At 48.3% G+C, this 13,495-nt stretch overlaps 1 protein-coding gene across 3 annotated transcripts in view; it reads right to left on the bottom strand.

The window, feature by feature from the left end:
• Positions 1 to 6,284: 6,284 nt before the first annotated feature.
• Positions 6,285 to 13,495, bottom strand: part of CNPY3 (canopy FGF signaling regulator 3) — a 15,841-nt gene continuing 8,630 nt past the window's right edge. Inside the window, exons 2-7 of one of the 3 annotated variants that reach the window (XR_002773219.1) lie at positions 12,331 to 12,454; positions 10,538 to 10,599; positions 10,338 to 10,434; positions 8,039 to 8,161; positions 7,673 to 7,790; positions 6,626 to 6,986 (exon numbers count right to left, since the gene is read on the bottom strand). Coding sequence is in view for 1 of the 3 variants with exons in the window: in XM_003789201.3 (XP_003789249.1) it covers positions 6,763 to 6,986; positions 7,673 to 7,790; positions 8,039 to 8,161; positions 10,338 to 10,434; positions 12,331 to 12,454 (686 nt within the window). In the remaining 2 variants the exon portion in view is untranslated. Of the gene's footprint in view, positions 6,987 to 7,672; positions 7,791 to 8,038; positions 8,162 to 10,337; positions 10,600 to 12,330; positions 12,455 to 13,495 lie in introns of all 3 variants that reach the window. The other 2 variants (XM_003789201.3, XR_002773218.1) reach the window with 2 other exon arrangements.

Genomic DNA, 13,495 nt, shown 5'->3' with positions numbered 1-13,495 from the left:
CAGCAACCTCCAACTCCTGGGCTTAGGCGATTCTTCTGCCTCAGCCTCCCAAGTAGCTGGGACTACAGGCGCCCGCCACAACGCCCGGCTATTTTTTGTTGCAGTTTGGCCGGGGCTGGGTTTGAACCCGCCACCCTGGGTATATGGGGCCGGCGCCTTACTCACTGAGCCACAGGCGCCTCCCTGCTTATTTTTTTCTTTTAGAGACGGGGTCTTGCTATGTTGCCCAGGCTGGATTTGAAATCTTGCACTCAAGTGACCCTCCAATCTCAGCCTCCTAATTAGTTGGGACTACATCATACCCAGCTTATTTTGTCCAGTCCAAGCTGCAGAATAAAACTCTTCTCTGGGCTGAGCATGGTAGCTCACACCTGTAATACTAGCACTCTCTAAGCTCAGGAGTTCCAGACCAGCCTCAACAAAAGATAGAAAAACTAGGGGGGGCATTGTGGTGGGCACCTGCTAGTCAGGAGGCTGAGGCAAGAGAATTGCTTAAGCCCAAGAATTTGAGGTTGCTGTGAACTACAATGACACAGCATTGTATCCAGGGCAACAGAGTGAGACTGTCTCAAAAGGAAAACAAAAATAAATAAAAAGACCTCTTCTCTGATAACTATATTACCGCACACTGAAAACTGGGACACTGAGGGAGGGATGGGAAGTCACTCAGCTACTTGAATTCTGCTAACAGAAATATCATAATGGGTCCCTTTTTGGACTTTTTAAAAAGTCCTGTTTTTTTTTTCTTTAGAGACAGAGTCTCACTTTATCACCCTCAGTAGATTGCCGTGACGTCACAGCTCACAGCAACCTCCAACTCCTGGCCTTAGGTGATTCTCTTGCCTCAGCCTCCCGAGTAGCTGGGACTACAGGTGCCTGCCACCATGCCCGTCTATTTTTTTGTTGCAGTTTGGCAGGGGTTGGGTTCGAACCTGCCACCCTTGGTATATGGGGCCAGTGCCCTACCTACTGAGCCACAGGCGCCACCCAAAAGTCCTGTTGAATTAAAGTAAAATAAAGGAGTTACAAACATCTGATGTACAACTCAGACTTACAGAGACTATTCCAGGTAATAGGTATTTGTACCTGTTACAACTTACATACGAATTCAACTTAAGAACAAACCTACAGGACCTATCTCATTCATAACCTGGGGATGTCAGTTGTAACATTAATAATGGCAGCTACATTACTATTTAGCGCATCAATGAGAATTCTGATGTGTAAGAAGAGAGGTTCTTTTTGACCACTTCACTTTGTTAAAAGCAGTTTTAAAGAGTCCTTACCTCTATTAAGATCTCTCCACATACACGTATCTGCTCACTGAGCTATTCTTCAATGTAAAAATTATCTGTTTGGGCCCTGATAACAGACTAAGCATTCATTGCTCTTTACAACACGTGACTTAGTGTATGCCATCACACCCAAAACACTAAGTATTAGTGAGGACAGTTGAACCTTGAAAAACTTGGGGGCTAGGGGCTCCAACTCCCAAGTCAGAAATCTGTATATAACTTCTGACTGCCCCCAAACTTAAATACTAATAGCCTATTATTGGCCAGAAAGCTTACTGACAATTTAAAGTTGATCAACACATTTTGTATGTTATATATATTATATACTGTACTCTTACAATAAAGTAGGCTAGAGAAAAGAAAATATTAAGGAAATCATAAGGAAAAGAAAATATATTTGCTATTCATTAAGTAGAAGCGGATCATCATCATCTTCACATTGAGTAGGCTGAGGAGGAGGAGGAAGAGGAGGGTTGGAGCTGCTGTCCCAGGGATGATAGAGAGGGAAGAAAAATCTTGTGCAAGTGGACTCATGCAGTTCAGTCCTGTGTTGTGCAAAGGTCAACTGCAATTTCTAACAAAATGACATTTGTCTTTTGTCTTTTTTTTTTTTTGGACAATCTTTTGTATTTAGAGGCAGTTGGTGCTGATAGATATTTCCACCCCTGGAAATGGTGACTGGACCCATTCATAGAAACAGGAGACTTAGCATGGACCATACATCTGCCATGAAAAGTAGGGTTTCTTTTCTTTCAAGAACAAGAAAGGGGAAGTTCTTGGGAACTATAGTGATGCAGGGCTGCTGTGAATCTTAGAAGAACACGAGACTCCACTTTTAAGGGTCTGCCATTCACACAATAAACCCCATTGGTTTGCATTATTTTTTTTTTTTTTTTGCAGTTTTGGCCGGGGCCGGGCTTGAACCCACCACCCCTGGCATATGGGGCCAGCGCCCTACTCCTTGAGCCACAGGCGCTGTCCTTGGTTTGCATATTTATTATGATAATTTTCTGGCAGGTATTTAGTCAAGTGTCTTATTCTAACAAAATTCATATTAAAATTTCTTTTTTTGCTGCCCTGGGGTTGAGTGCGACGGAGTCATACCTCACAGCAACCTCAAACTCTTGGGCTCAAGCAATTCCTCTTGCCTCAGCCTCCCAAGTAGCTGGGATTACAGGTAGCTGCCACAACACCCAGTTATTTTTAGAGACTAAGTCTCACTCTGGCTCAGGCTGGTCTCAAACCTCTGAACTCAGGCAATCCACCCACCTTGGCGTCCCAGAGTACCAGGATTACCGGCATGAGCCACTGCGCCCAGCCATTTTGTTGTTGTTGTTGTTTTTGCTACAGTCTCACTCTGTTGCCCTGAGTAGAGTGCCATGGCATCATAGCTCACAGCAATCTCCAACTCTTGGGCTCAAGCGACTCTCCTGTCACAGACTCCTGGGTAGCTAGGACTACAGGTGCACGCTACAACACCTGGCTAGTTTTTCCATTTTTAGTAGAGACAGGGTCTTGCTCATGCTTAAGCTGGTCTTGAAATCCTGAGCTCAAGGAATTCACCCACCTCGGCCTACCAGAGTGCTAGAATTACAGGTATGAGCCACTGTGCCTGGCCAGGAGTACATTTTTCTAATTAACACCTAGGAACTTGGAAATAAGCAAAGAAGCCTGCCCTCTAGGAGTTGCCCTTTAAAATGAATACAGAGGTCCTGATGCAGCCTCCTCTGAGAAAAGGAAATCAGCCTGTGATTTCACTATCTGAACCTGTGGTTCTTTCTGAGACAAGAGTCTTACTGTGCCCTGGGTAGTGTTGTGCTCTCTTTGCTCACAGCAACCTCAACCTCAAATTCTTGGACTCAGGAGATTCCCCCTGCCTCAGTCTCCCAGGAAGCTGGGACTACAGGTGCTCACCATGCCTTGGTATTTTTTCTATTTTTAGTAGAGAAGGGGGTCTGGCTTTTGCTCAGGCTGGTCTCAAACTCCTGAGCTCAATTCATCCACCTGCCCTGGCCTCCCAGAGTGCTAGGATTACAGACATGAGCTACCACACCTGGCCCTGAACCTGTGGTTCTAAATCATTGAGTTGGAGTAAACAGGCCTGTGGTTTGTCTATCAGCCTTTGTGGCTCTGGTTGACAGACATCATCAATAGAGATGGATCCACTCTGGGGTTCAGAACAGTCATGTTTCTAAGGATAAGAGCCTGACCCCATGTAACTTCACTGAGGTCCTGCTTCCACTTAGGACAACACCCTGGGATTCTCATAAAGTGAGTTTGAGCTGGCCTATCTTAAGAACCATGGGAGATGTTTTTAAGCATGCAGATTCCTGGGTCCCAATCCAGCAGGTCTGGAGTGGACCCAGACATCTTTATGTTTAACAAGTATTCTGTAATCTGTCACGGGAATTTAAAGAAAAAAACAAACCAACCAACCAGCATTCCAGGTGACCCTTATGTCTAGGTGAGTTTAGGAAATCCTGTTCTAATGTTTCTGAGAAGGGGAGGGAAATCAGGTTAACTTGAGCTTAAACAGTCCCCTTACCATACAGACAGGAAGAGGGATGGGAAAGTGGGAGGCAAAACCCAAACCCAAGAAGCTTTCTATGTGCGGTGGGGAGAGAAAAGGAAAAACTTAGGAAGATGGATCCTGCATTCTGCCTTTTGTAGGCTATGCCAGAATCTGCCTTCTGGGATGGGCAGTGGGAAGAGCTAGCAAGGGTTTAGCAAGCCTGAGCCTTGGTAGGCATCACGCAGTAGCCACAGGTCAAGGAGCAAAGCAGTCACAGTGCTGCCTGCCCTCAGGTCTGGACTGGGTCCAGGATTGGGTCATTTGGCCAACACCCCAGTGAGGGGTTAGGTCTTTGCCTTGTCCTACTTTAAGAATCAATGAAGCTCTGGGGACAGAGGACTGAAATGCTGTGGGGTTAATGACAGGATGGTGGAATCACACTGGCCATCAAATTCTACAGAGTCCAGGGGGCTGCAACTAGATCCCTGTCCTGGGTTCCAGCCCTTTCTGACACCCCCACCAGCCATGCTCAGAACAAAGTCAGGATTGGTCTTTCTTTGCTCACTAACCCCTTCAACAGAGGGGACATCAGTCCTGGAGATGAGGTGGAGGACAGACTAAAAAGTACCCTCCAAGGACCCGTTCTAAGCCTCAACAGCCAAGGGAGGAAAAGCTTCCACTCTGCTTCATTCCACTCTGTAGCCTTGGCTGCCCCCAACCTGGGGGAGTTGAAGAGAGGCTGGGCCCAGGCTATGAGGGTGCCCCCTTCACTCCCAAGAGTTTGGGCCCCAGAGCCTCTGCACTATACTCAGGGCGCCTTGAGCAATATATCCTCTCCTACCCATTGGGCCCAGCTAATGAAAGGATGAGATGGAGTCTCAGTGTGGGTGCTCAAAGAGGGCACAGATTTGGAAAGACTTTCTGACGTTCTCTCCTTCCAAGAAGCCAGTGCTGCTTCCTACTTTCCTTTTATAATAAAAGAATCTTGGTGTTGGTAATGGATTAAGGCCAGGAACCAAACCAATTCAATATGAATTATAGTATCAGTGCCAGGTGTTGGGGAAAGAGGTCCTGGCAGCTGTGGACAATACAAATGGACTTGAAATCTGAAAACAAGAGTCTGAGTCCCAGCTATACCTCTCATTAACAGTAGGGTGGCTGGGTGTGATGGCTCACTCCTGTAAACTCAGCACTTAGGCTGAGGTAGGAGGATAACCTGAGGCCAGGAGTTTGAAACCAGCTCGAACAACACAGTGAGACTCCATCTCTACAAAAATGTTAAAATTAGCTGGTGTAGCAGCACATGTCTGTAATCCCAATTATTCAGGTTGAGGTGGGAGGATGCCTTGAGCCCAGGAGTTCAAGGCTGTCGTAAGCTATTACTGTGCTACTACACTCCAGCCAGGGTGACAAAGCAAGAGCCTATTTCAAATAAAAAAGAAAGAAAAGAAAGGAAAGAAACAGTAGGACCTTGGGCACATCACTTGACTTGAGCCTGTTTTCTCTTCTGTAATACAATATGGGGCTAAAAGCACCCATCTCTCAAGTGTGTTGTAACCCTTAAAATTAAAGCACTGTGGCTCGGCGCCTATAGCTCAACCGGCTAAGGCGCCAGCCACGTACACCTAAGGTGGCGGGTTCGAATCCCCAGCCTGGACCCGCCAAACAACAATGACGGCTGCAACCAAAAAATAGCCGGGCGTTGTGGCGGGCGCCTGTGGTCCCAGCTACTTGGGAGGCGGAGGCAGGAGACTCGCTTGAGCCCAGGAGTTGGAGGTTGCTGTGAGCTGTAATGCCACGGCACTCTACCCAGGGGGACAGCTTGAGGCTCTGTCTCAAAAAAAAAAAAAAAAAAAAAAAAAAAAGCACTGTGAATACATACAATTGTCATCACTATTGCTACCAATTGCCTTGATCTCTGCCCTCAGGACAAACTGGGGAGGGGCCTGAACCTTCCATCTCTTCTCCCTAGAGGCCAGCTTCCCTAATCCTCCCCAGGCTCAGAAGAACATGGTGTAATCAGGTGTTATTGGGAGACCAAGATGTCCTCCCCTCTGGGTTCCAGGTACTATTAATAGTTAGGAAGAGCAGTGATCAAGTGTGATTATCAAAGAACAAGGTTCAAGACCAACAGGCAGGGCCAGATGGAGGTGGGAAGGAGGGACAAAAAGCCAGTAAACTTTACACAACAAATGGGGAAAGAGGAGAGGCTGGAGAGAGGGAGGAAAGGAGGGCAGCCAGGTACCCAGGACACAAGTGAGTAGCGTGAGCCAGGGTCAGTGCACTGTGCTGGGCCTTCCCTGCACTTGCTGTTCCAAACAGTTGGCTGGCAGGTTCAGTCTTAATAACGGGGAGGATGGGAGTATTCTCTCACTCCTCAGCCCCAAAGGCTGGAACATGAGAAGCAGGAAAGAGCAACAAGGGGTTCCTGGGGACCTCTGAGGCCTGAAGAGGGTTCAGACATAGGAACCCAAAGGCCAGAAGGTTTTTACTCTGAGAGCCCCGTGGAGGGCAGACAGAGTGCAAGGTGCCCACAGGAAGGGTGAACACAGAGCCGCTATGGGGTGCTGCAGTCTTGCTCCCTTCTGAGCATAGGAGGGAGGTCAGGTGAAGCTCCTGCCTGCCCTCCTTATGAGCTGTGGACCCAGTCCTGGTGCCCAGCTCTGACATCTGTCTCTCCTGAGTTCACATTGGCGTCCTTGAAGTCCAGAAACCACACGGCCTGCCTAAAGTCCAGGTCGGGAGAGGGATGCGTGGCAGAGGGTAAAGGCTGGCACGGGCTGACCATAGCTGAGGATTTCTTCCTGGGGCTTATATCTTTTCTTGACAGAAGAGGGCACAGCCAAGGCAGGGAGAACCTGAAGGAAGCAGTGCCATCTTTGCCTGCTACAGTCGTGCCCCAGACGCTCCGGCTGCAATATCAAGGTTCTCGTTACAGGTGACACTGGGTTAGGCTCAAAGCTCATCAGGGGGGCTGTGTGTGAGGGGGGTTGCCTTCTGAATGCCCTCATCCTCCTCAGGGCTGGGGTCTCCCTCGAGGCCACCCAGCTCCTTCCTTTGTTTGCTGCTGCTGCTCCTGCTGCCGGATGCCTTGGCCCTGCTGCTCTTCTTCTTGGACTGCTTCCCTCCCAGTGCAGCTGTGTCTCCCTTCTTGCCGGACCACTGCTCTGCCAGGCAACCTGGGGTGAGGAGAGATACTCAACAGAGGTACCTCAGGACTGGTTTGCTGGGTGAGGAGTACTGATCAGGGAGCCACTGGGAACAGCAACTGGAACTGGCACCTGACATCAGTTCCCTATTTTCTTTTTCTTTTTTTTTTTTTTTTTTTTTTTTTTTTTTGAGACAGAGCCTCAGGCTGTCCCCCTGGGTAGAGTGCCGTGGCATTACAGCTCACAGCAACCTCCAACTCCTGGGCTCAAGCGAGTCTCCTGCCTCCGCCTCCCAAGTAGCTGGGACCACAGGCGCCTGCCACAATACCCGGCTATTTTTTTTTTTGGTTGCAGCCGTCATTGTTGTTTTGGCAGGTCCGGGCTGGGGATTCGAACCCGCCACCTTAGGTGTACGTGGCTGGCGCCCTAGCCGGTTGAGCTATAGGCGCCGAGCCCAGGTCCCTATTTTCTACCTCACTGTGGCTGCCAGGCCCCTCTGGGGCACCTGGCTCATCTGCATGTTATTCTGCCCCAGGTTTCAGTGCCTCTTACCTCACCACCGCTTACCATGGCCCCTGAGGGCAGAGATCCTACCATGCCCTCTGATGCCCTCTATTTCCTTTCCATCCTCTCCGACCCACCTCCCTGGAGGGAGAGCAAACAATGAAATCATCCAGGGCAAACCTGCCCTGCCTTCTCCAAACCCTTGGACTCACTGGTGTCCTTTCCCTTCAGCACGTGGTTGGCGCAGAGGAATTCTGTCAGGTCCTCCTCCTGGTGGTTCCTGTACCAGTCCTCGATCACCTCCTCAAACTCTTCCACCAGCACATCACACTGTCAATCACAACACCTCATATTGGCAAAGCCCCAGCCCCCGACTGCTCCTAGAGGAGCTCAGCTAGGCCTTGCAACCCACCACAAGATAGGCAGGTGGCTGTAATCTACCCAAGTAAACTGAAGGCAGAGAGGTGAAATGACTAAAGTCACCCAGCCCTTGGTGGCTTCTTCCAAGGAGACCCAATCCCCACTCATCTGCCCTCCCCATTGGGTGTAATAGCCTCCAAGGGCTAAAGGGCCTGTACCTGCTTTTTGAGGTCAGCCACCTCTGCAGAAGTCTCATTCCACAGTTCATAGGGGATGTCCATCACCACCTTGACCCCTTTGTGTACCAGGTTGTGTAACGTCTCAAAGGTCTCTGACATGCCCTAGAAGAGGCAACCAAACATGGGAGGCAGAGCTACCTTCTCTACCCCCGCCCTCCTCTCCCAATGGTGTCTTAAGAACACAGTTCTGAGAAGTCAAGATCCTCTATAGCAGGGGCATCCAACTTGCAGCCCATAGGTCACATGCTGATTTTGTGAGGACTTTTTTGCTTATCTGTGGTGTCAGATATCACGTATGCATGGACCTCTTTTTTACTAATCAGCTGTTACAGTGTTTATGTATTTAATGTGTAGCCCAAGACAATTCTTCTTCCAATGTGCAGCAGAGATTTAAAAAAAGGCTGGATACCCCTACTAAAGCTTCTCTTCCTTAACCGCACCCTGCCCTCCCCTTTTAGGGCCTGCTTCCCACAATCCTTACACATTACAACCTGACCTGCCTCCTCAAACTTCATCTTTTCACGAAGATTGCTGTTGGCCTCAGGCCCTTTTATTTTTTTTGAGACAGGGTCTTACTGTGTCAACTGGGCTAGAGTGCAGTGGACTAGAATGCAGTGCTGTCATCATAGCTCGTCATAGTCATCCTCCTACCTCAGCCTCCCAACCAGCAAAAGACTACAGGCAAAGTGCTACCACGTCCAGTTAATTGTTTCTATTTTTAGTAGAGACGAGTCTCACTTTTGCTTGAGTTGGTCCCAAATCCTGAGCTCAAGTGGTCCTCCCACCTCAGCCTCCCAGCCAGGCCCTTTGAATTTATACTCCTTTTCCAGGCAATCAATTTCTCTTGGCTATTTCCCCTCACTATGGTAGGATACACTCCAACTCAAAGATCAGTTTGACTCAGTTCATTAAGAACTACTTCATTCTTTGTTTTCCATCTGCACATTAGGCCCCCAAATGCCCATATCAATGTATTTAACTGCTTCCCTACTGGTGGACAGCACCATTGTTTCCAATTTTTTTTTTTTTTTTGAGACAGAGTCTCACTATGCTGCCCTTGGTAGAGTGCTTTGACATCACAGCTCACAGTAACCTCAAACTCTTGGGCTTAAGCGATTCTCTTACCTCCCGCACACAATGCCCAGGTATTTTTTGTTGCAGTTGTCGCTGTTTAGCTGGCCCGGGCTGCGTTCGAACCTGCCAGCCTTGGTGTATGTGGCTGGCACCATAACCACTGCTATGGGTGCCAAGCCTATTTCCAATTTTTTTAACTATGGGAAAAATTTTAAACACTTTTTACTAAAGTAAATACAAATGTATTATTCAGTGCAAAATTTATATGAGTTTCTGCTGCTTGAGACTATAACCTTAGGTATTCTAGAGTTTTATAATTCGTTGCCCTTGCCAGAAGGAAACTTAGGTAGAAGAATATTGGTAGCGGCTCAGCACTTGTGGCTCAAGTGGCTAAGGCACCAGCCACATACACCTAAGGTGGCGGGTTCGAATCCAGCCCAGGCCCGCCAAATAACAATAATGGCTGCAACCAAAAAATGGCCAGGCATTGTGGCCGCGCCTGTAATCCCAGTTACTTGGGAGGTGGAGGCAGGAGACTCGCTTGAGCCCAAGAGTTGGAGGTTGCTATGAGCAGTGAAGCCATGGCACTCTACTCAGGGGCTCAGCTTGAGGCTTTGTCTCAAAAAAAAAGAAAAAAGAAAAATATTGGCAGCAACTATCTTACCATGTGGCAGGCACTGATGACATAGCAAAAAAGAACTATGGGCCTGTTGTAAGCAGCTTATTCTCTAGGGAGAGATGCATTCGTACATATAGTGAACATACTAAATGTCACATAGGTACTCTGGTAGGGATCTACAGAGGTACCATGTGGGCGTAGATGAGGAACTGGGCAATCGCTGCCCCTAAATATTTTCTTACAGCTCCCCTAAACCCTCACATGTCTGCACATCCTGGATCCTGCTGAGTTCTCCCTGTTCAAGTGTCTTAGATCCCCACGCAAGCTGCCACTCAGGATCATTTCTGCCTGGGTCTAAAACTGAAACAAGACCCTCATAGACAGCTTCAGCCCAGCACAAATGTGCCTACTGCCACTTAAAGGCCACTCAGGAAGAGAGGAGTGTAAATGGCAATCAAAGGACGGGAAGAGGCCAAGAGGGAAGCTCCCAGGGCATCATCTTCAATTTGCACTCACACACAAAGACATACTCAAGATGTACGCAGGCCTGGCCCAGAGGGGATAAAGGACAAGCAAAAATCCAACCTTGGCAAACCGGTTGCTGCCCGTCCTCTCCTTGTGCAGACTGTAGTCCAAAAGCCTCTTGCAAATGGTCTCAGTGACTTCAATTAACCGTAAGTCCCTGCCGAGACAACAGCACAAGAGGAACTAAATTCCTCTCTTAGCCCCAGTGAGTTAATGGTCCATCCCTCCAGCCCTGCTGCCCCAACACCTGTGCTTCTCACCAACAGGAAGTAAGTCAGAGCTGGAAAGAAGATAGGGCATCTGGTTTGGGGGCTCTGAAATGCTGGAACACAGACCAGAGAGACAATATTTTAACAGCTCTAAGGTAAGAAATGTTTTGTAAATAATTATGTATGTATCTATCTAGAGACTGGGTCTGGCTCTGTTGCCTGGACTAGAGTACAGTGGTATGATCACAGCTCACTGTAACCTCAAATTCCTAGGCTCAAGAGATTCTCCTGCCTCAGCATCCTGAGTAGCTGGGACTACAGGTGCCTATCATAATACCCAGCTAATTTTTTCTATTTATAGTAGGCATGAGGTCTCACTCTTGTTTAAGCTAGTCTCGAATTCCTGACCTCAAGGGATCTTCCTGCCTTAACCTTCCAGTATGCTAAGATTATAGGTGTGAGCCATGGTACCCAGCCCTTAGATTTTTTTTTTTTTTTTTTGAGATAGAATCTCACTATGTCGCCCTCTGTAGAGTGCTATGGCATCACAGCTCACAACAACCTCAAACGCTTGGGCTCAAGCGATTCTCTTGCCTCAGCTTCCCAAGTAGCTAACACTATAGGCACCTGCCACAACGCCCAGCTATTTTTTGGTTGCAATTGTCAATGTTGTTTAGCCGGCCTGGGCCAAGTTCAAACCCGCCACCCTCGGTGTATGGGCTGGTGCCATAACCACTGTGCTACAGGTGCTGAGCCAGCAGCCCTTAGATTTTTTTTAAGATTCTTTTCTGGGGGTAGAGACAGGGTTTCAATATGTTCCTCAGGCTGGTCTCCAACTTCTGGCCTCAGTGATACTTGAGTTGGCCTCCCAAAGTGCTAGGATTACAGATGTGAGTCAGTGTACCTGGGAGTAGTTTTTTTTTTCTTTTAGGCCGAGTTATGCTCTGTCACCCAGGTAGTATACAGTGGTGTCATCATAGTTCACTCTAACCTTAAACTCTTGGGCTCAAGCAATCCTCCTGCCTCAGCCTCCCAAGTAACGGGGACTATAGGCACCTGCCACAATGCCCAACTAGTATTTCTATTTTTAGTAAAGATGGGGTCTTACTCTTGCTCAGGCTGGTTCAAGTGATCCTCTTTGAACTCAAACTCCTGAGTTCAAGTGATCCTCTTTCCTTGGTGTCCCCGAGTGCTAGGATTATAGGCATGAGCCACCATGCCTGGCTCCAAAATATCATTTCATCTTAAAAGGATGGAACATAGCTGAGGGGTTTTTTTTTTAAGGGTTTTTTTTTTTTTTTTTGAGACAGAGTGAGACAGAGTCACCTTTGGTAGAGCACTGTGACATCACAACTCACAGCAACCTCCAGCTCTTGGGCTTAGGTGATTCTCTTGCCTCAGCCTCCCGAGTAGCTGGGACTATAGGCACCCGCCACAGTGCCTGGCTATTTTTTTGTTGCAGTTTGGCTGGGGCCGGGTTTGAACCCACCACCCCTGGTATATGGGGCTGGCGCCCTACTCACTGAGCCATAAGCGCCACCCTTAGCTAAGGGTTTTTTTGTTTTTAATATTTATAACTGGCAAAATAAAAAGCTGGTAATCCTATGATACCAATATTTTTATAAACCACATTGATCCAACAGTCTTGCTTTTACAGATAAGAAATCTGAAGCCCAAAGAAGTTAAGGAATTTATACAGGTCACACAATTAGTTGGGGGTGAGGAGGGGCAGAACCAGCAGGCAAACTTGGGTCTCAGTTACCACTGACTCCCTTCTGGTGGGTTTGCTCAGCTGGAAAGGAAAAGGAAACAGAGCAGGCCAGGCCAGGAGCCCATTCACTTACGACTTAGTGTATTTGACTCCAGATGCCTTCTGGTCCAGGATGCCATAGCCTGTGCCAATCACCTCCTTGGTCTTGCCTGTTTCCTCAAAAGCTGACTTTAGCTCAACGGCAACATATTTACAGACTGGAGAAAGGAGAAACAGAATAGTCTACTAAGCGCACCTGAGTCTAATGGGAGGTGAGCGCCCATAAGGAAGGGTACCACATCACCAATGGAGTCCACTACGTGAAGCCAGGGCTCCAAGATCCACTGCCCCGCATCTACTCTTGGCCCTGACTTTATTTCTTCCACCATACACTCCCATCCCCCTCAACCCTATCATTTTACTTTAAAATATTCCATATTCTCAGAGAAGGAGCAAGATGGCAGCTGACTAACAGCTTCTTTGCAACTGGGCACGGTAAGTCCGGGGAGAGGAGACTACAAGCATCTCTGGCTGGTGGGATTGGCCCAGAAACATCCCTTTGGAGACACAGGGAGTCAGCAAGGGACTTCTGGACCCCATAAGCAGGACAAAAGCAGTGGAGAACTGGCAAGTGTTTGCGTGTGTTTGTCCAGTCTAATCCCACTGGGCAGCTGTAAGTACAGCAGCTACAAGGATTGCAAACTGGAAAGGCCTTACCTGTGAGCTGTTGGGGTATTTTTTTGGACTTGGGACTCAGTTGCACTACCTTGGGAGAACTTGGGCAGGAGAGCAGAAGACTTTAGGTATCATCTAGGGCCCCAGACTAGATGGTGAGCCGGATGGTGCTAATAGTATTCTTGGCTGTGCGCCCCCACAAAGCCATTATGGGAGAACTACCCCAGCAAGCTCCGCCCTCAGGGTCACAGAAGAAGGATCTGGCAGGAGTGGGAGCGAGTAATCTAGTGACTGAGCAGCCTAAGGGCGGGGGCTGAGACCCCTTGCAGCCGTGGCCCTCAGGGGCATAGTGTGAGATTGGTTTTGACACCCTGGTAAGTAGATAGCCACTTCAGGAGTGATCCTAGCAACAAGTGCTTTCCCAGGAAAGCTACTGCTTAGCCCAGGTTGGCAGTTTAAAGTGCCTTTTAAGCTAGCTGAGGTGAGATTTAGGCTCTCTACCCTATGTGGTTTTAGAAATCAGCAGTGGCCTCCAGTCTCCATCTCTCTACAGCCGTATCAGCATTGTGATTAACATCTCATAC

The sequence above is a fragment of the Otolemur garnettii genome, unplaced genomic scaffold, assembly GCF_000181295.1.
Source record: "Otolemur garnettii isolate 467f Iridium unplaced genomic scaffold, OtoGar3 scaffold00031, whole genome shotgun sequence".
Classification (NCBI taxonomy): Eukaryota; Metazoa; Chordata; class Mammalia; order Primates; family Galagidae; genus Otolemur; species Otolemur garnettii.
The sequence above is the reverse complement of the archived record's forward strand: the minus strand, read 5'-3'. Positions and strand labels throughout refer to the sequence as shown.